The sequence below is a fragment of the Schistocerca serialis genome, chromosome 4 (genome assembly GCF_023864345.2).
Source record: "Schistocerca serialis cubense isolate TAMUIC-IGC-003099 chromosome 4, iqSchSeri2.2, whole genome shotgun sequence".
Lineage (NCBI taxonomy): Eukaryota > Metazoa > Arthropoda > Insecta > Orthoptera > Acrididae > Schistocerca > Schistocerca serialis.
In genome coordinates this window covers 374036588-374058630 of record NC_064641.1, presented here as the reverse complement: position 1 = coordinate 374058630, position 22043 = coordinate 374036588, and the positions used below count along the sequence as shown (strand labels likewise).

The window sequence follows — 22043 nt, the reverse complement described above, 5'->3', positions numbered from 1 at the left end:
ACTTCTATATAACTGTACTGAAGATAACTACAAAGTAGCTGAAATCTATTCGTGATAAAGAGAATAAAAGTGCACGACCGATGCTGCCCTCACTGCTAACTACGATCTCATTAATACGGTGTTGGAGCAAGCAGTTTTGGAGAAAAACAGAGCTGAATACATTTTGAACCAGACATTTCAGAGAAACCTTTAAGTCATAGGCTCTAGCCTTAAGTCTTACTGTTGAGCAACACGTATTTGTTGAAAGGTTAACGGGCTAATGTCCGGGAGAAGTAACGAACAAGGTAACACAATATGAAACGTTTTGCCGTTGTCAAAACATGTAATGTGGGAGTGATTGTAATGTTGATGCATTAAGTTGTTCTGAAAGCGATGCTGAAATTCAAGATAATAAAAGCGGGTTAAAAGCTGTGAGCTATCTGGGGAAGTTATCCTTGCATTACTGAGCAACCTGTTTCACCAGGCATCCAGTGTAGTTCACCAAATTGCCAACCAGGCTAACATTAATTATATTCTTTTAATAGTCATGTTACGACAACTGGATATATATATATATATATATATATATATATATATATATATATATATATAATTTAAATAAAAAGAAATAAATCAGTTTATATTTGTGATTGTCAAAATGTGAGTTTGTAATCTTATGGAACACATTAGGTATGGAGCCAAGATTGGGAGACTGCATACGGCACTGCATTCCTAAAATAACACACGAATAACGTTGAAACATATGCAAGAGGAAATTGACCACAACCAACAGATTCAATTTTCACCCAAAGAAGTTACAGTCGTAGCAAAATCCTGTTGGTCATGAAATTACCACACACTGGTATACTAAATTCATACTACCTCTCTGTGAAATCCTCCCAAAAAGAATAGCTGAGGGCTACTTTGATGATTACACCACATGCTTCATGTGGTCAACTTGGTTTACACAAAGAGTGTAACTCCACAATAATTTTGATAATTAAAATAAATTACATCGAAACGCAATTTACAAAAAAAAACCTTGAACTGGTTACTATCGTCTTACTATTAACTTGATGGGTCAAAAAATTGTATAAGCAAGTGGTACTGGTCTCACAAAGTACACATTACTTGGCTTGAAGATAAAGAAAGTTGCTATATTGAAAAATATTGTCAAGACGAGACGTTATAATCTGAAGCACATTCGCATTTTAGATTGATGATGTTAGTTAGAGTTATGGATCATCAAGACATAGTTCCACTTTAATCACAAAGTAGTGACAAAAGCAACTACTTGAAGATATTCTGAACTTCACACTCGAATTACACTTCGTTGCAATTTAAGATAGCATAAGATATTTTAGATCTAAACCCGAAATAAATGTGATTAAATTTTCAGTTAGGCTGAACTTAAGAAATCCATTGTCCTACAGACTTAGCAGAGACTTGTTCAGCCAGAGATCTTACCACTTCAGACGCTCGCTGTAGACAGACTGGAGTGGGCCCCTACCGAGGCTGCCTCACAGATACAAACGGAAGTGACTAGAGAGACAGCTTGCTATACAAACATGACAAGGGACAGACAGGAGCATACCAAGAATAGAAACCTCTTTGCTTTTAGAAAGTGTAGCTAGCTGTTCCGACGTTGGTCCTACTGTTCTCTAGCAGACAGGCTTGTCTGCTACCATCAAGCATGCAACTAGAAACACATTTGTTCATTCATCCTTTCACACAGAAGGGAAGGGGGATGACAGTATCTTATCATGTACACTATATAAAAGAAAGCGCATATAGGTTCCATATGAGACTGTGCGACATGAATTACATATAAACTGTGTTTTAAAGTGTAGTAGTGTGACAGATCGTTCTTGATTATTTATAAAAGTAACACGTTCCACTGCTCAGTCTCCTCCCAGATAGAACACCGCAGTGAATTTAGAAGTGGAATGTATGCCGTAAATGACAACAGTTTTAAGAAATTAACATGAAAGGAATCCAACAGAGACCTTTCATGATAAGCAAAGAAAGCGACTATTGTAGCCCGCTACAAAATGGCTGAAGTCAGAAACTGATATTTGCAGTTGGTTCTACTAGAATGCTGGAGAATTCAGAGCCAAGAACTAGGTGTCCGCTTGAGTGCGGTGTACAGTCCAGTTTTGGGCACTTCCTTTGCCATTCGTGTGACCTTAGGTCGAAACGTTTGACAAAACAGAAACTTTAGACAGTGGTCATTGTGGAATCACCGTTGTCTACGTCTCAGCGTCGCTTCTAGTGTGGCCACTCACCGCGGCGAGCACAGCCAGGTTGCCGGCATCAGGGTCTCCGCCGTGCGCGGCGGCGGCGGAGGGCGCGAGGGCGGTGCGCGCCGCCTGGACGAGCAGCGCGGCGTGCAGAGCGCATGCGCAGCCCCAGAGCGCGGCCACGGGCCAGCGGGGGCCCAGGAAGCGCTGGCAGCGGGACGGGCCGCGGGGGCGGTAGCCGCCGAAGCCGCGGCTCACGTGGATGCTGGCCGCTGCCGGCAGAGTGCGAACAACAGCTGTCAGTCTGGGGGCGCTCCACCTCTACAGGCCACTTTGGACTCTGATGTCTACAATACATTACGGAATTTCCAATCTTCATCACACGTTTATTTACAAGGTTACGCATAAAATATCATTCGAAATTCTGATAAACGCATTCTCTGAAAATTATTTCGAGCAGTTAGTTCATGAGCCCACGCGAATAGTAAACGGTTGTGAAAACACAGTTCACTTCGTAACAAATAATCCTGAGTTAATAACCAGCTTCAAAACCGATGTAGGGATTAGTGAACACAAGGTTGTCGTAGCGAGATTGAATAATTTAATCCCCAAATCCTCGAAAAATTAGCAAAAAATATACCAATTTAAAAAAAAACAGATAAAATTTCAAAAAAATGGCTCTGAGCACTATGGGACTTAACTTCCGAGGTCATCAGTTCCCTAGAACTTAGAACTACTTAAACCTAACTAACCTAAGGACACCACACCATGCCCAAGGCAGGATTCGAACCTGCGACCGTAGTGGTCGCGCGGTTCCAGACTGTAGGGCCTAGAACCGCTCGGCCACTCCGGCCGGCAGTTGTCAGTGCTAACAGACAACCAACACTGCGTGCAATAACCGTAGAAATTTGGCATGAGACGACCGACACGAGTTCCTTCGCCAACAGCATCACACTGTCTACAGCGCCTCACTTGGACTCGTCACAGTATCGGTTAGGCCCAAGGCGGCTGGAAAACCGTGGTCTGGTGAGATGAGTGCCGATTTCATTTGGTAAGAGCTGATGGTAATGTACGAGTGTGGTGCAGACTCCAAGAAGCCATGGACCAAAGTTGTCAACAACGCACTGTGCAAGCTGTTGATGGCTCCATATGGGTATGGGATGTGTTTGCGTGGAATGGACTGATCCCTCTGGTCCAGCTAAACCGACCATTGACTGGAAACGTTATGTTCGGCCTTTCCAAAACAGAATCGAATTTTTATGGATGACAATATGCCATGTCACCAGGCCACGGTTGTTCACGATTGGTTTGAACGAAGGTCTGGACAATTCGAGCAAATCGTTTTGTCCGAAATTAATACCATGGAAGATTTATGAGACATAATCGACGCGTCAGTTTGCATTCTAAATCCCCCACCGGTAACACTTCCGCAATTATGGATGGATATAGAGGAAGCCTGGCTCAATATTTGTACAGGGGCTTCCAATGACATGTTGAGTAAATACCACGTCGAGTTTCTGCATTACGTCCGGCAAATCGATCCGATACGACATTAGGAGTTATCCCATGACTTTTGTCGTCTCAACGTATTTTCATCCCTCTACCGCTAAAACGCTCCGAGTTGTAGCGTGCAACGTGGCGGTGTGTAATACAATTGTGTCGGGTCGCGATGCGTGAGAAACAGTTTGTTGTAATAGAGTTTCGACTTCAAACAACTCGTCCAATCACGGAGCACCCTCCCCTTCGCAATGACAATGTCAGCCCACTTACGAGTATTCTGTCATGTACAACATTCCAACACCTTGAGTTTATTGTCATAGATCATCCTTCGCACAGTCCCAACTTGGCTCTATTCGATTTTAATTTGTTTCAAATACTTGAAGGACGCCTTCGAGCTACACTGCAAGTGGAGGCGAGGTTGTGACTCTGTCAATGAAGTCAAACATTCTACAGTGACGGTATCAACAAACTGGTCTCTCGGTGGGAGGTATGTTTTCATCGCCACCATGACTATGTTGAGAAAAAAATATGTTGGCATGAGCAATAAAGATGTTAAATGTTAATAACATTTCTTTTATTTAAAGCTTTTAAGAGGCTTCGGACGCGTAATTACATCTACAGTACAGAACAGAGACTGAGAGTAAACGGAAGAAAAGCGAAAGTAATCAGAGATGGTGATCACGAAGTAGACGAAACTGAAGAACTCTACAACCTAGGCAGCAAAATAACCCATGATAGACGGACTAAGGAGGACATAAGAAACAGACTAGCACTGTCTAATATTCATTCCTGGCCAAGAAAAGTCCACTAGTCAATAGGTCTCAATTCGAGAAAGAAATTTGTGGGACTGTACATTTGTAGCACAACACTGTATGGTAGAGAAACAAAGGTTTTGGGGAAAACGGAACAGTAGATAATCGAGGCACTAAAGATGAATGTTGAAAATTAAGTGGAATGATAAGCTAAGGAATCAGGAGATTGTCCACCAAATCGGCGAGGAAAGGAATGTACGGAAAACACTGGCGCAAAGAAGGAGGACGATAGGACTTTGGAATATATATATCAAATAACTAAGGACGTAGTTTGCAGTTGGTTCACAGAAATGAAAAGTTTGCACAGAAGAGGAATTCGTAGCTCAAACGAATCTGAAGGCTGATGACTCAAACTAAGTGAAAATATTTGTTCATAATATACTTTCCTCTGCTGCCAAGCGCGTCTTTCCCTCATTCATTTCTTGCACTACACCTTTCGGAGAATGATTGTCATCTCCAAATGGTTCTTTCGTATATTATTGCATTGTCGCTGTTGTTGTTGTTGTTGTGGTGGTGGTGGTGGTCCCGAATCCAGAGACCAGTTTCATTCAACTCTCCATGCTCCGCTATCCTCTGCAAGCCTCCCATCTCCGAGTAACTACTGTAACCTAACTCCTTCTGTATCTGCTTACTGCATTCATCTCTTGGTCTTCCTCTACGATTTTGAACTCCACGCTTCCCTTCAATACTAAACTGGTGATCCCTTAATGCCTCAGAACGTGTCCTATCAACCGATCCCTTCTTCTACTCAAGTTGCGCCACAGATTCCTCTTCTCCCCAATTCCATTCAGCGCCTCCTCATTAATTACGTGACCTGCCCATCTAATCTTCAGCATCCTTCTGTAGCACCACATTTCGAAAGCTTCTATTCTCTTCTTGTCTAAACTACTTACCGTTCATGTTTCACTTCCATACAGGGCTACACTCCATACAAATACTTTCAGAAAATACTTCCTGACACTTAAATCTATACTTGATGTTAACAAATTTATCATATTCAGTAATGCTTTCCTTGTCATAGCCGGTCTACATTTTATATCCTCTCTACTTCTACCATTCTCAGTTAGTTTAATCGAAAAATAGCAAAACTCAGCTACTACTTTAAGTGTCTCATTTCCTAATCTACTAGAGTTGTTCGGAAAGTAAGGAACGATCAGTCGCGAAATGGAAACCACAGTGAAAATCAAAAATGTTTTCTTGCATATTTTGCTACACCTTCTAGATACTTCTCCACATAGTCGCCGCTCAGACTTAGACATTTGACTGAGCACTATACCAAATTTCCAACACCATCGTCATGCTTTCGTGCTTTCCGAAATTATCTACGCTGGTATATAGCGTCCAGCCCGCACCTGGGTATTGTCTTCGTATCCAGCGTTTCATGTGAAGAGAGATGATACTCAGGACGAGCAAATTAGGGCTGTGTTGTGGGTGATCGAACACTTCCCATCGAAAAGGCAGCAGGAGCGTCTTCACTGCCCCTGCAGAGTGCTGCTGAGAATTGCCATGAAGAGGGAAGTCTGCTGAAATTGTGTTAGTTGGGCTGCATACATTAAGGCGAAGCCTCTCAGCGGGCCGTCCCACTTGGAGGGAGACATCGTTGTTCCAGGCACCTTTACTCGCTCACAGCGCGCTCACAACGGAAAAGAGCGTCTTGATGCGATCGACGGGCGTACTAGAGACACTGCAGAAAGCGTCTGTAGAAAGCCTCGTCGGATTTTCACAGTGGTTTCCATTTCACGACCAATCGTTCCTCACATTCCGAATAGCCTCGTAATTCCCTCGGCATCGCCTGATTTAATGCGACTACATTCCGTTATCCTCGTTTTGCTTTTGTTGATGTTCATATTATATCCTCCATTCAAGACACTGTCCACTCCGTCCAGCTGCTCTTCCAGGTCCTTTGCTGTATCTGACGGAATTACATTGTCTTCAGCAAACCTCAAAGTTTTTATTTCTTCTCTATGGATCTTAACTCCTATTCCCAATTTTCCTTTGTTTAGTTTAACATTTTCTCAATATACAGATTGAATAACATCGGAGGTAGGCTACAACCCTGTCTCACTCCCTTTCCTACTACTGCTGCCCTTTCATGTCCCTCGACTCTTGCAACTGTGATCTGGTTTCTGTAGAGATTGTAAATTGCCATCCGCTCGCTGGATTTTACACTTGCCACCTTCAGAATTTAAAGAGGGTTTTCCAGTCAACATTGTCAAAAGCTTTCTCTAAGTCTAAACATGCTAGAATCTTAGGTTAGCCTTTCCTTAATCTAAGATCAGTCATAGGATCACTCTTTCCTCACGCTTTTCATCATTTCTACGGAATCGAAACTGATCTTCCCGCAGGTCGGATTCCACAAGGTTTTCCATATGTCTGTAAAGAATTCGTGTTAGTATTTTCCAGCTGCGATTTATTAAACTTATAGTTCACTAATTTTCACACGTGTCAACGCCTGTTTCCTTTGGAGTTGGAATTAATATATTCCTGAAGTCTGAGGGTATTTCGTCTGTTCCATATATCTTTCTCACCAGATAGTATAGTTTTGTCATGGCTGGTTCTTCCAAAGCTATCAGCAGTTCTAATGGAATGTTATATAATCCCGGCGTCTTGTTTCGACTTGGATCTTTCAGAGCTCTGTCAAACTTTTGACGCAGTATCCTATCCCCCATGTCAGCTTTGTCTATGTCCTCATCCATTGCCATATGTTGCGCTCTAGTACATCGCCTTTGAATAGACTCCCTGTTTACTCCTTCCACCTTTCTCTTCTTTGCTTAGGACTGGTTTACCATCTGAGCTCTTGATATTCATACAGTGCTTCTCTCTTCTTCAAAGGTCTCTTTAATTTTCCTGTAGGCAGTATCTACCTTACTCTAATGATATATGACTATACATCCTTACATTTTTCCTCTAGCCATCCCTGCTTAGCCATTTTGCACTTCCTGTCAATCTCATTTACTAAATTTTTATATTTTCTTTCTTCAACAGTTAAATTTAATATCTCTTGTGTTACCCAAGGATTTCTACTAGCCCTCATCTTTTTGTCTGCTTCATCCTCTGCTGCCTTCACTATTTCATCTCTCAGAGCTACCCATACCTCTTTTACTACATGTCTTTCCCCTGTTCTTGTTGATCGTTCCCTAATTCTCTCTCTGAAACTCTGGTTCTTTCAGTTTATCCAGGTCCTATCTCGTTTAATTTCTAACTCTTTGCAGTTTCTTCAGTTTTATTTTACAGTTCATAACCAATAAAATGTGTTCAGTGTCCACATCTTCCCCTGGAAACGTCTTACAATTTAGAACCTGGTACCAAAATTTCTGTCTTACCATTGTATAATAAATCTGAATGCTTCTAGTGTCTCCAGGCCTCTTCGACGTGTAGAACCTTCTTTCATGATTCTTAAACCAAGTGTTATCTGTGATTAAGTTATGCTCTGTGCAAAATTCGACCAGGCGGCTTCCTCGTTTATTCCTTACCCCCATTTCATATTCATCTACTACTTTTCCTTCTCATCCTTTTCCTACCATTGAATTTCAGGCCCCCTTGACTGTTAAATTTTTGTCTCCCTTAACTATCTGAATAATTTCTTTAATCGTATCGTACATTTCTTCAATCTCTTCGGCATCTGCGGAGCTAGTTGGCATGTAAACTTGTACTACTGTAGTAGCGTGGGCTTCGTGTCTATCTTGGCTACAATAATGCATCGTCTATGGTGTTCGTAGTAGCTTATCCGGGCTCCTATTTTGTATTCGTTATTAAACCTACTCCTGCATTTCCCTTACTTGAGTTTGTATTTATAACCATGTATTCATTTGACCAGAAGTCTTGTTCCTCCTGCCACTGAAATTCACTAATTCCCAATGTATCTAACTTTAACCCACCCACTTCCCTTTTCAAATTTTCTAACCTATCCGTCCGATTACGCGATCTAACATCCCACGCTCCGATCCGTAGAACGCCAGTTTTCTTTCTCCTGATAACAACGTCCTCCTGATTGGTCCTCGCCCCGAGATCCGAATGGGGGACTATTTTACGCTAGGAATATTTTACCTAAGAGGTTTCCCGTTGCTTTCAGCCGTTCGCGTTACCAACACAACAAGGCTGTTTTGATTAATCTTACAAGCCCCGATCAATGAATCATCCAGACTGCTGCGCCTGCAACTACTGAAAAGGCTGCGGCCCCTCTCAGAAACCACAAAATTGCATAACTTCTGAACTGCTTGTGTTAGGACGTTCAAACTGCATGGTCGGCTGCGGGGCATCTTGGTAATTTGTATGGACTGTGTGCGGTTTGGTTTAGCGGCGAAGACTACTTTAATTTGGATGGGTTCGTCAATAAGCAAAATTGGCGCATTTGGGTGACTGAGAATCCGTGTTTCGCGATCGAGAAGTATCTTCACTCTCTACGGGTGACTGTGTGGTGTGCAATGTCGATTCACGGAAATATCGGCGTGATATTCCTTCATGGCGTGGTGACAACAGAACAGTACGTGAAGGTTAGGGAAGATGATTTCTTCTTCATTATCCAAAACGGTCCTGATTTCGACAAGATGTGGTTCATGCAAGTCGAAGCACGACCGTGTAGCAGGAGTGTGTTTGGTATCCTCAAGGTGCACTCTGAAGACCGCATTCTGGCTCTGGGGTACCTAGAGGCTACTGGCATTGCCCTTGATTGGCCGCTATATTATCCGGATCTGAACACATGCGACTCGTTTTTGTGTGAGGCTTTATTAATGACAATGTGTATAGAAGTAAACCCAGACAAATACTGAGCTGAAAATAGTCATTCAGGAGGTTATCGACAGCATCGATGTTCCGACACTTAATAGATGATGCAGGACTTCGCTATTCGTCTGCCCCATATCATCGCCAATAATGGAAGCACATCGAACACGTCATAACCTACATCCGAATATTTGTAGTGATGTGTAGCGACACTCCCGCGCGCTAATTGAAGCTCGCCGGTGTGTGTGCGGTCGTAATTACTGTACACGACGTCAGTGTAGTTCCGCGCTCAGCCTCTAGAGGCGCTGTGTTTTCTAGCTTTTATATACGTTCTGTTTATTGTTATTATTCCTTGTTTTTTGAGTTAGTCAGTAGTTCCGCGGCTTTTAGAAGACAAGCCTTTGATATAGTACATGGATTGTGCCATCCCGGGGTACGCCCGACATTCCGCCTAGTATCGCAACGTTTTGTGTGGCCAGGCATGCAAAAAGACTGCCGCGAGTGGGTCAAATCTTGTCTTCAGTGCCAACGCTGCAAGATTAACCGCCATGTACACGCACCGATCGGCGATTTTCCGGATACCACAGCCCGCTTTGCCCACGTTCATTTAGATGTAGTCGGACCACTTCCACCTTCGAACGGGCAAATATATCTGTTTACAATGATCGACCGTTTTACACGTTGGCCGGAGGCAGTGCCGGTGGATAATATCACAGCTAGCCAAGTTTTGTGGTTACACCCACCATAAGACCACAAGTTATCACCCAGCAAGCAACGGAATGATCGAACGCTGGCACCGTTGTTTGAAGGCCGCACTGATGTGCCACGAAGAAACCTGGACAACCGCACTACCAGTGGTCTTGTTAGGCTTACGGACGACTTTCAAACCAGACCTGGGGTCGTCAGCGGCAGAACTGGTTTATGAAGAAACACTGCGCCTTCCTGGTGACTTTGTAGACGCTGATGCCACAGAGAAAGTTGCTACTGGCCAGCCGGATTTCTTGCGACGATTGAGGGACCATGTATAAAAGATTAGCCCTCCGAAAGCCACACGTCATGGCAAGCCGCCCACTTTCGTGCACCAGGACCTGGAACAATGTCGTCACGCCATGCTCCGCACTGAGGGCGTTAAACCGCCTCCACAAGCTCCTTATTCTGGTCCACATGAAGTGCTACGGCGCAGTGCCCACACCATGGATATCCTAGTGAACGGCAAAACCACGACTGTCGCGTTGAATCGGGTTAAACCTGCGTATGTTTTTCCTGACACCCCACTAGCGGCACCTCGTCGTAGGCGTCCACCTACCGCAGTTCCAGACACTGACGCCATATCTCTGGCGCCGGCTCTTCAACATCCGCCGCCCAACGCAGCACAACATCCGCCTCCTGACGATGATCCTCCTCCTCCGACGAGGACGACCCGTTCTGGACGTCGGGTGCACTTTCCGGCGCGGTATCTCGACGCCGACGCTCCGCTTCCGCCCGGGGGGCTGATGTAGCGACGCTCCCGCGCGCTAATTCAAGCTCGCCGGTGTGTGTGTGTGTTTGTGTGCTGTGCGCGTGTGTCAGTGCAGTGCTGTGCGGTCGTAATTACTGTACACGACGTCAGTGTAGTTCTGCGCTCAGCCTCTAGAGGCGCTGTGTTTTCTAGCTTTTATATACATTCTGTTTATTGTTATTATTCCTTGTTTTTTGAGTTAGTGAGTAGTTCCGTGCCTCCTGACTTGTGTGGACGAGTACTGTTTTCTCTCCTAACTACGGAAGTTTCCGAGGATTAAGGATCCACTGTATAGGCCGGAAGCAAATTTTATAGCTCCGATCTGTCCATGCACGCCGGGCGTCGTCAGATACGCGCTCGCAATAAAGATATTGTTGCTCAACTGAAGGTCTTCATTCTTCTGAATCACGTTAAGCAAAGGTCGGACAGCCACCAGTTTAGGTGAACCCGACAGATGTTTACACGTTGAGTAAAGTTTGTGCATGGCCTAGTTTGTAACTAATTTACGTTTTTTTTGTATATATAGTTCTATACTTGTCACCCTGTATGATGTTTTCGATGTGTGAGGTCCTGCATTGTTGCAGCAGGTTTTTTTGTGCTTCGAAGTGAGGCACTACGGATTACGAGTAGACAGTCAGTAACATTATCCATTTACTGATATTCTTCGTTCTCCGGATTTCATGTCCTGACATAATCTCTTGAACCTATCATTCATGCTTTCTTCTCGTCTTTTGAGACAGGTCCCTTTTGTCTTTCCACTTCTCCTCACACCTTGAAACACAGATATTTCTCATCATTTATCTACATTCTTTCCTATCCATGAATTTTAATTCAGGGATTCTGAGTTCTTTAAGAATTTTATTACATTATTCGAAACAACCCAACCTCTCTGTCTTTGGCCGTATCAAATTCCAGATTTTCTTTGTAAAACGATCACCGCTCATACTGAAGATACGCTCACAAAAGTAAACATTTTCTTTCCCATCGATGAGTTACTGATCCTTTTTTATCTGTACGGCTCCTCATCACGTGCCCACTAATACGTTGTTACCAAAACTTTTCATTAGTAACCTGCATTCTCTTTCAACTAATATGTCGATTATAGAAAACGTATGTTCATACTTAAATACTCTGAACAGTATAACCCTTTTGGCTTGACAACTGTATTTTAGTGTGTTAAGTTTCTCGTCATCTGATAAGCTTGTCCCACTTTGCAGCTCACAAGACTGATCGCTTCCTCTTCTAAGCCATTCTGTTCGATTACCCTATCTATGTTTTTCACAAGATTAATCTCCTTTGGTTTTAAATCATCCATTCTGATCCACCTATGTTGTTCCTCATGAATATTGTATTCTCTCAAAGGATATCAGTAAATGTAAGTTCGCAGCTCAAACGATCAGTCTTTATTATTGCCGACTTAAAATTGCTGGGAAAGTGGCCTAGGTCGTTTGCACAGCCGAAGCAATCAAATGACAACCCCCCCCCCCCCCCCCCACGTTTCACATACGGTCATAGTCCGAACCGTTCTTCATTCTCGTCTTGTAATCTCAGTTTCTCCTTTCCTTCTAGAATGAGCTGTCCTAAGACACATTTAAAAGGAAGTAATATTTAGTATCGCTAAGTTTGAGTGTAAACTGACTACAAGAAAACAATGAGTTCCTTTTATATATACCTATATACTCGCCTTCAACTGTATACAAAGGTCCACCTATGATCACAAAAATATTCGTGTTTATCCACCACCGTAACGGCAACTGAATAATGCCGCAACCCACACGACACGCACAAATGCCAAAATATCAGTTCACACCAAAATCACCTACAGGAATGAACGGATTCTTGACTGGTCTACAGCATGTCCTGATTTGTCGTCCTTAAGGCACGTTGGAACGCGATGAGCAAACTTTTACTTTCACATCAACTTCCGGCCAGAAATCTTTCATGCCTTTCAGGCACGCCATAAACTCCGGAAGATAGCTCCAAAATGGTTCAAATGGCTCTAAGCACTATAGGACTTAACATCTGAGGTCATCAGTCCCCTAGACTTGGAACTACTTAAACCTAACTAACCTAAGGACATCACACACATCCAAGCCCGAGGCAGGAATCGAACCTGCGACCGCAGCAGCAGCAGCAGCGTGGTTCCGGACCGAAGCGCCTAGAATCGCTCGGCCACAGAGGCCGGCGGGAAGATAGCTTTTAGAAGACGTTTGCCACCGTGTCACAACGCATGAAAGTTTGTATTCTTGTCCATGTCGGAAAAACCTTATACTGATGTCGTTGATGGATAGCAGTTCTGAAAGGAATGAAGTTTTACCCACTGACCACCCTTTACATAAAGAACACCTCGACACAGTCTGACAAATGCCGAAATAGCATTTATATACTGATATTTCGGACACGAAAATGTACGATGATTTCCTGAACATCTAGTAAGGCAACGCAACAAACTTATGATCGTGTTTGGGCTCAGGTTGATTCCCTATGTGCGAGTACGCACTCACCGTCTTGAAAACAGTAGCCGGCACAGAACTGGAAGCACGTTGGCTCACCTGCAGCGGCCACGGTGGCTGCGCCGGCGGGAATTCCCAGTCCGAGGTTGAGAGCGCCCTGCTCCTCGATGAACGTCACCGTGCCCATCACCATGGCCGAGATGCCGCACACGATCTGCAGCAACGCGCGAGAACAGGTCAGTGTGCGTGAAAACGTGTCATGAAGGTCGTGTCTACTTACCGGCAACTTGTGGACGGTCCCGGTCAGCTCATAATACATACAGACAGAAAACGTTATACGTTCTTGCATGTGTGACCTGCTTTACAAAACATATTTATTGAACACGAACGCACATATCAAAAATAGTATAGTATACAGTACTGTTTGTAAAAAGCATTTATAGACATAAATTATATTTACACCATGTGTAGCGTATATTGTTCTAAACTACCTATAATATCACAGACCAATTAATATTATACACCCGTGATCGGCGTTTGATGAAACTGCCGAAATCCTCCATACATCGCTACTCCAAGTTACTGACGTAATAACCGCGTGTATGAAAAACTTAATGACGTGATCTACAAAACTGCATTTTACTATGAAAGGCTGCAAGACGAAAAAGAGGTGATTACGTAATAATAACAAGAGAATCAAATCTTACCGACAATAGTGAATATTTTTATAAGTGGGGAACAGATGTAGAGGTGCAGTTGTTACAATGAAAGATAATAAAATAGTGTCCAATACTATGATGCCACCGTCCTATAAGAAATGAAGTATGTGTTATGTACATTTTAATCCACATTCAAAAAAGTTTCAAATTGGTACCTTGGAATCGACCTGTCTAAGATTACCGAAATAATTTACAATACTACAACACAGACAAAGAGAGTTAACTGAAGTATCAGTTTTGGCAATCGTTATAAAATGATTATGACCGTATACTGTTTTGACAGTATATTACTCCCACTGGTACAGTTTTCAATCACTGAGTGTCCTGAGAAGAATACCGAATTCTTTGAAATGCCTGGCGCTGAAGTAAAAGTCGATAAATAATGATTTACCGTTCGAGGAATAAATAAGTGTGTACACTTTTTCAAGTGGTCTCCTCAATCCCAAAAATTAATCACATGCTTCCTTGTGGTAACTACCTTACCTCAGAGCTACATTGAATATCAGGAATAAAAATGGAAATTACCACCCACTGAGAATTATGTCTTGTTATTCGCATTTAAATCTGAAGCAACATTTAAATTCCGTTAGACATTTTAGTTTATGTTAAAGAAAGTTCTAAGTTGACTTAATCTTTCAAACATGGTCTCCAACACAGTCCTCTAAACGTTGCGCAAACATGAATCATCAATAATTAGTTGCAGCCCCTTCACAAGATAGATAACACTCTTCTTACCACGGCGAATAAAATAGTTCCGTGACTCACTTGATTGGCATATTGTAGAAGGCTGTACTCCCGATAAAGGCTCGGAGGAACCATGACAGCAACGCCACCATGTTGAATAATGCTTTTTGTGTACCCACAGGACGTCGTGTTACGACTCAAACTTTGCGCAATAGGCTGCAAGATAAGCAACTTCACTTCGAACGTCCGTGGCGAGGCCCGCCTTTGCAACCACGACACCATCCAGCGCGGTACAAATGAGTTCAACAACATGCTGAATGGACCTCTCAGGATTAGCATCACGCTCTCTTCGCCGATGAGTGTAGCATATGTCTTCAACCAGACAATCGTCAGAGACGTTTTTGGATTTAACCCGGTCAGGCTGAACGCCTTAGCCACACTGTCCAGCGAGTCCAGCAAGGTGGAGGTTCCCTACTGTTTTGGTTTGGTGTTATGTGGAGCCAACGTACGCCGCTGGTGGTCGTGGAAGGCGCCGTAACGGCTGTACGATACGTGAATGCCATCCTCCGACTGATAGCGAAACCATATCGGCAGCATATTGGCGATGCATTGGCCTTCATGGACGTCAACTGGCGCCCCCATCGTGCACATCTTGTGAATGACTTCCTTCAGGATAACGACGTCGCTCGACTAGAGTGACCAGCATGTTCTCCAGACATGAACCCTATCGAACATTTCTGGAATGGATTGAAAAGGGGTGTTTATGGACGACGTGACCCACCAACCTATCCGAGGGATCTACGCTGAATCGCCGTTGAGGAGTGGGACAATCTGAACCAACTGTGCCTTGATAAACTTGTGGATAGTATGCCACGTCGAATACAGGTATGCACCAACACAAGAGAACGTGCAACTGGGTACTAGAGGTACCGGTGTGTACAGCAATCTGGACCACGACCTGTGAATGTCTCGCTGTATGGTGGTATAACACGCTATGTGTGGCTTTCATGAGCAATGAGAAAGGCGGGAATGATGTTTATTTTGATTTCTGTTCCAATTTTCTGTAGAGATTCCGGAACTCTCGGAACTTAGGTGATACAAAACATTTTTTGATGTGCGTAGTTACTTCCATGAAATATCTGGGAGTATGCTTACGAAGCGACTGAAATGGAACGACTACATAAAGTTAGTCGTGAGTGAAGCAGATGCCAAACAGAGGTACGTTGGAAGAAACCTCAAAAATGTAGTCTATAAACTAAGGTAGTAGCTTACAAAACACTCGTCCAGTATGAAATTGTTGCTCTTTATATAGGATCTCTGCTAGATTGACAGTGGAACAAGAGACGATTCGAAGAAGAGCGACGCATTTCATTAAAGATTCATTTAGTAAGCATGAAAGCGTCATGGTGATCCACCAGCTCCAATGGTAGACGATGCAAGAGAGGCAATGTCCATCACGGTGTGGTGTATACTGAGGTGACAAAAGTCATAGAATACCGCTTAATATCGTGTCGTCCCTGCTTTCGCCCGATGCAGTGCAGAAACTCAGCAAGTCAATGTGACGTGGATTCAACAAGTAGTTGAAAGTCTCATTCTGAAATACTAAGCCATGCTGCCTCTAAAGCCATCCATTATTGCGAAAGTGTTGCGGGTTCAGGGTACTGAACACGAACGGACCTGTCGATTATGTCCCACAAATGCCCGATAGGGTTCATATCAGGCGATCTGTGTGTCCAAAACATGCTCTCAAACTGTCCAGGCTGTTCTTCAAACAGCTGAAAACAACTGTGGCCTGGTGACATGGCGCGATGTTATTCATAAAAATGCCATCGTCTTTTTGGAACGTGAAGTCCATGAATGGCACCAAATGTGTCCAAGCAGACGAACATAACCCGAGGACCCAAACAATTCCTTGTAAACACAATCCACACCGTTATGGAGCCACCATCAGCTTCCACTTGAGTCCAATCTCACTAGGGCACGGTGTTCGAGTCGTCTAAGGTCCAACCGATACGGTGAAGACACCAGGAGTGGCGCTGCAGGTGATGTCATGCTGAAAGCAAAGGCACTCGGGTCGGTCATCTACTGCCATAGCCCATTAACGCCAAATTCAACGGCACTCTCCTAAAGGATACGTTCGTCATATGTCCCACATTGGTTTCGTTGTTTATTTCACGCACTAATGGTTGCCTGTTAGCACTGACGACTCTACGCAAACGCGGCTGCTTTCGGTCGTTAGGTGTCCGTCGTGAGAGATAATGCTTGAAATGTGATATTCTCGGCGCACTATTGATAGTGTGGATTTCGAAATACTTAATTTCCTAACGACTTCCGAAATGTAGTTCTCCTTGTTCCTACCTACAACTACAACTCCGCATTCAAAGTCTGCTAATTGCCGTCGTGCGGTCATAATCATGTCGGAAACCTTTTCACATGAACCACTCGAGTACAGCCGCACCCATGAACTGCCCATTTGTATACCACTGGCCATTAAACTTGCTACACTAAGAAGATGACGTACTACAGACGCGAAATTTAACCGACAGGAAGAAGATGCTCTGATATGCAAATGATTAGCTTTTCGGAGCATTCACACCAGGTTGGCGCCGGTGGCGACACCTAGAACGTGCTGACATGAGGAAAGTTTACAACCTATTTCTCATACACAAACAGCAGTTGACCGGCGTTGCCTGCTGAAAGGTTGTTGTGATAGCTCGTGTAAGGAGGAGAAATGAGTACCATCACGTTTCCGACTTTGATAAAGGTCGGATTGTAGCCTACCGCGATTGCGGCTTATCGTATCGCGACATTACTGCTCACGTTGGTCGAGATCCAATGACTGTTAGCAGAATATGGAATCGGTGGGTTCAGGAGGGTAATACGGAACGCCGTGCTGGATCCCAATGGCCTCGTATCACTAGCGTTCGAGATGACAGGCATCTTATCCGCATGGCGGTAACGAATCGTGCACCCACGTCTCGATCCCTGAGTCGACGTTTGCAAGACAACAACCATCTGTACGAAAAGTTCGACGACGTTTGCAGCAGCATGGACTATCAGCTCGGACACCGTGGCTGCGGTTATCCTTGACACTGCATCACAGACAGCAGCGCCTGCGATGGTGTACTCAACGACGAACCTGGGTGCACGAATGGAAAAACGTCATTTTTTCGAATGAATCCAGGTTCTGTGTACAGCATCAAGATGGTCGCATCCGTGTTTGGTTACATTGTGGTGACCGAACATTGGAAGCGTGTATTCGTCATCGCCATACTAGCGTATCATCCGGCGTGATGGTATGTGGTGCCGTTGGTTACACGTCTCGGTCACCTCTTATTCGCATTGACGGCACTTTGAACAGTGGGCGCTACATTTCAGATGTGTTACGACCTGTGGCGGTTCCCTTCATTCGATTCCTGGCAAACCCTATATTTCAGCAGGATAATGCACGACCGAATGTTGCAGGTTCTGTACGGGCCTTCCTGGATACATCATAATGTTCGACTGCTGCCAGCAAATTCTCCAGATCTCTCACCAATTGACAACGTCTGGTCAATAGTGGCCGAGCAACTGGCTCGTCACAATACGCGGCACTACTATTGATGAACTGTGGTATCGTGTTGAAGCTGCTTGGGCAGCTGTACCTGTACACGCCATCCAAGCTCTGTTTGACGCAATGCCCAGGCGTATCAAGGCCATTATTACGGCCAGAGGTGGTTTTTCTGCGTACTGGTTTCTCAGGTTCTATGCACCCTAATTGCGTGAAGATGTAATCCCATGTCAGTTCTAGTGTAATATATTTGTCCAATGAATACGCGTTTATTATCTGCATTTCTTCTTGGTGTAGCTGTTTTAATGGCCTGTATGTTGCGAACGCGATACTACTGCTATCTGTATACGTGCGTATCGCTATGTCACGGCTTCTGTCCGCTCAGCGGATTGTTAAATTTTCCGAGAGCTGTGTTCCTAGAAGAGATAATGGATATATTGGTTCCTCATTGATATCTCGGGTAATACTATGAAGATAGGATTAGACAGGTCCGAGTGCACACCGTGGCGTACGTGCAGTCGTTCTTCTCCGGAATTATTCGCGACTGTAACAGGAAATGAGACATGTGACAGCGTTATGGCACACGAAATACCACCCGTCATACACTGGGAGGTGGTTTGCAGAGTCTAGATGTAGATGCAGGTGTTGTTCAAGATTATCATCAAATAAACCGCAATGTAATGGTGGACCATGTTGCGAGCCGCACTGCAGCCAGCATAAGCGATGGAACGAGGCGGCGTAGTGGATAGCACATTGGACGCGCATCTGGAGGACGACAATTCAATTCCCAGTTCGGCTGTCCAGGCAGATGGTGGGATGGTTCCTGTGAGAGAACACACCTGTTTGCTTCTCTATCCTTGGAACAATCCTAGTTTGCTCCGTCTCTAATGACATTAATGTCGACCAGATTTTAAACTCTAATCTTCCTTTCTTTCTTCAAAGATGAGAGAATGATTCACTTACGGTTCATCAACATGGAACGCATCTTGGATGTGGAACGAGTGTGGACATCTCACCGAAAAATCACGAGACGCTGCGGCTGATAAATCTAGTTCATAACAATAGCGTCGTAAGGGATTGAATATTATCCTAATGTCTCGCTTTTGTGCAGGGGAAACAGTTCTTATGAGCGTTTTTTACTTATAATGCTGTTTCATAATTCGCTTTCTCACGCTGTAGAGTACAACGCTTGTCCAATTATCTTAGAAAAATAGCATGTCTGGTAAAGCTGGATCGAAATTAGCTGGCTGATTTGAAAGCTGGAGCCTGCCAGTGTGGCCGAGTGGTTCTAGGCGGTTCAGTCTGGAACCGCGCGATCGCTAAGGTCGCCGGTTCGAATCCTGCCTCGGGCATGGATGTGTGTGATGTCCTTAGGTTAGTAGGGTTTAAGAAGGTCTAAGTTCTAGGGGACTGATGACCTCAGACGTTAAGTTCCATAGTGCTCAGAGGCATTTGAACATTTGAAAGCTGGACGTTCATAACTTTTCTTGGAAAGTTGTCTGTGGACTATGCTGTTGCTTGCACACACGAACTTTGAGTCAGAGATATGATTATCGTGAGTGGTAGCGAGGGAATAGTTGTTGAGAGTAGTCGGACGCAGCCTGTCGTGGGGAGAAGCCTGCCCTGGCCGTGCTAGTGGCGCCAGAGGAGATTTTTGTATTAATCGGGGATTTTTGGTAATTTGCCTTTTTGCTGCACGTAGTTGTTGCTTCATTGTGCACTGGGGGATTTTGCCAGATTTATGTATCCGTACGTTGAAAGTCATATGCGTATCATTGTTATGACCGGATACGTGATTATTGGTTAAAGATGTTGTAGGATAATGAAAGTTTCTGCTGTTCAGACTGTCCAAGGAAAAGAAAGGTCTGAGTATAGTTGATCAGTGTGTGAACCGTCAATTTTCAGAATATAGTAAATAAAAAGTTTTCATTGATTCCTTTCACTTTTTACTCTGCTTAGGCTTTGTTGACTATACCCTTCCCGATCATTCCGTTTTCTTAAAAAAGAAAAAGGCGCTGTGACCATGCATTGCACTGTGCATGGTTCGCAGTATTTCTCTTGAATTAATTGAGCTTGTTTCTGGATGTATAATTGTTATGCAGTGGCAGTGGCGGGACGAGGTAAATTGTCTGTTGTGCTTGCAGGGGCATTACAGTATAATTATTAGGGCATATTAGTGAATATTTTAAAAACCGAAGTCAGATACAAGGTAATTGATTTTTCGTGATTTATACTAAGAGTAATTAATTTCTGTTTTTTGTACTCTGTCAGAGCACTGACATATCCGATAGTAGGAAGTTCCAGAAAATGCTTGAATACGTACATGTGGGAATAATGGTTAACATTTAAGATTTTATGATAACGATAATAAAGTTTCACTAGAAAGCCCAACAATTTTTGAAGAAAAAGTATAGATAAGAATAATATTGTCAGAGGTAGATTTTTACTCATTTCCGTACATTCGTTGTTATAATAATAATTTTTTACATTAAACTTCCACCAGGCTAATAATAATAATAATAATAACTGTTGATAATAAATCTTCTAGAGTAACATCCATTATGTGTTATACACCATTCAGATTGATTAAATGGTATGTTTTGCTACAAGTTGTCACCCTTGTATACATAAATGTCTCGTCGCGCCAATGTTGTAAGGTGAAGGAGATACTAACCACAAGGGCAAGCTGAAAAATAAAATGAAAGTTAGCACTGAAAGAGAATGGACAGAATTTCGAGACAAAACAGAAACAGTGGGGAAAACTACGATGTTCTTTTCTGACGTGGAAGAAAGATCAAGAACATACACTTTTCTTCGAGCAAGTGAGCAGTGAACTAACAGTCGGGACATGGTGCACATCCTAGATACTTACAGTCACTTGTGTATGTGGACGATATGCATCCTGGACTATATCATCTGGGAGTGTGCGATCAGTCAAGATGTTACAGACTACGACTGGGCTGGAACACCTTTGGAAATAGATTTGTCTATCACGTAATGAGGGAGGAGGATCTGTGGCACATGGTGGACTTCCTACAGCGAAAATATTAGCTTATGAGTCGCGCGGGGTAGCCGCGCGCCCAACGGCGCCTTGCAACGGTTAGCGCGGCTCACCCCGTCGGAGGTTCGCGTCCTCCCTCGGGCATGGGTGTGTGTGTTGTCCTTAGCGTAAGTTAAAGTAAGATTAAGCAGTGTGTAAGGCTAGGGACCGATGACCTCAGCAGTCTGGTCCCATAGGAACTTACCACAAGTTTTTCAGCTTACGAATCCGAAGCCTACGACGGCGACAGCAACCAAGAAAAGGGGATACATATGATAACGAGATGCACCATGGCAGACCATCCATCTGCACCGACCTTCAGGAATGAGCGAGGAGATTAGCCTCACGGAGTATCAGGAAGTATGTCCTGAGAAGCTGACAGGCAATTCCCAATCTTTACACGCTGAGTGGCATTGCAACATATTCCCTGTAAATCATTAGCTGTGCGTCAGTATTCCAGAGGTTGACAATACTGACAAAATGAGTAAATCTAGTTTGCCTTCTAATACCAAGTACTGTAGTGTACTGCTCTGTAGCGTAGTGTTGTATAGTGAGCGTATTTCAGAGTTAAAAATTATAAAATCTGCGATGTATTGCTGGAGGGTCATCTGTAGCACGTACTCTCTGGACTGCGGACGAGGAAAAACAGAAGTCGAAAGGAAGGTATTTCTTTTACTTTTAGTTTCCTTCTTCGTCTTCTTTTCTGCTTTCTGCTAATACAAATGAAATTTTATGTTGGTGTATTATGTGCGGTATTCATATATAGCAGTTCATATGCCACGTTTGTTGTATTTCTGTTCTTAGGTAACAGATGAAAACAATTTTAGTAGAAATAACAGCGCTCTA

General features: G+C 43.7%; 1 protein-coding gene across 1 annotated transcript in view; it reads right to left on the bottom strand.

Moving 5' to 3' along the window:
* Positions 1–2228: 2228 nt before the first annotated feature.
* The window catches only part of LOC126474473 (uncharacterized), a 380000-nt gene continuing 360185 nt past the window's right edge, over positions 2229–22043 (bottom strand). Inside the window, exons 4-5 of the mRNA XM_050101946.1 lie at positions 13304–13418; positions 2229–2491 (exon numbers count right to left, since the gene is read on the bottom strand). Of these exons, the coding sequence (XP_049957903.1) occupies positions 2229–2491; positions 13304–13418 (378 nt within the window). The remainder of the gene's footprint in view (positions 2492–13303; positions 13419–22043) is intronic.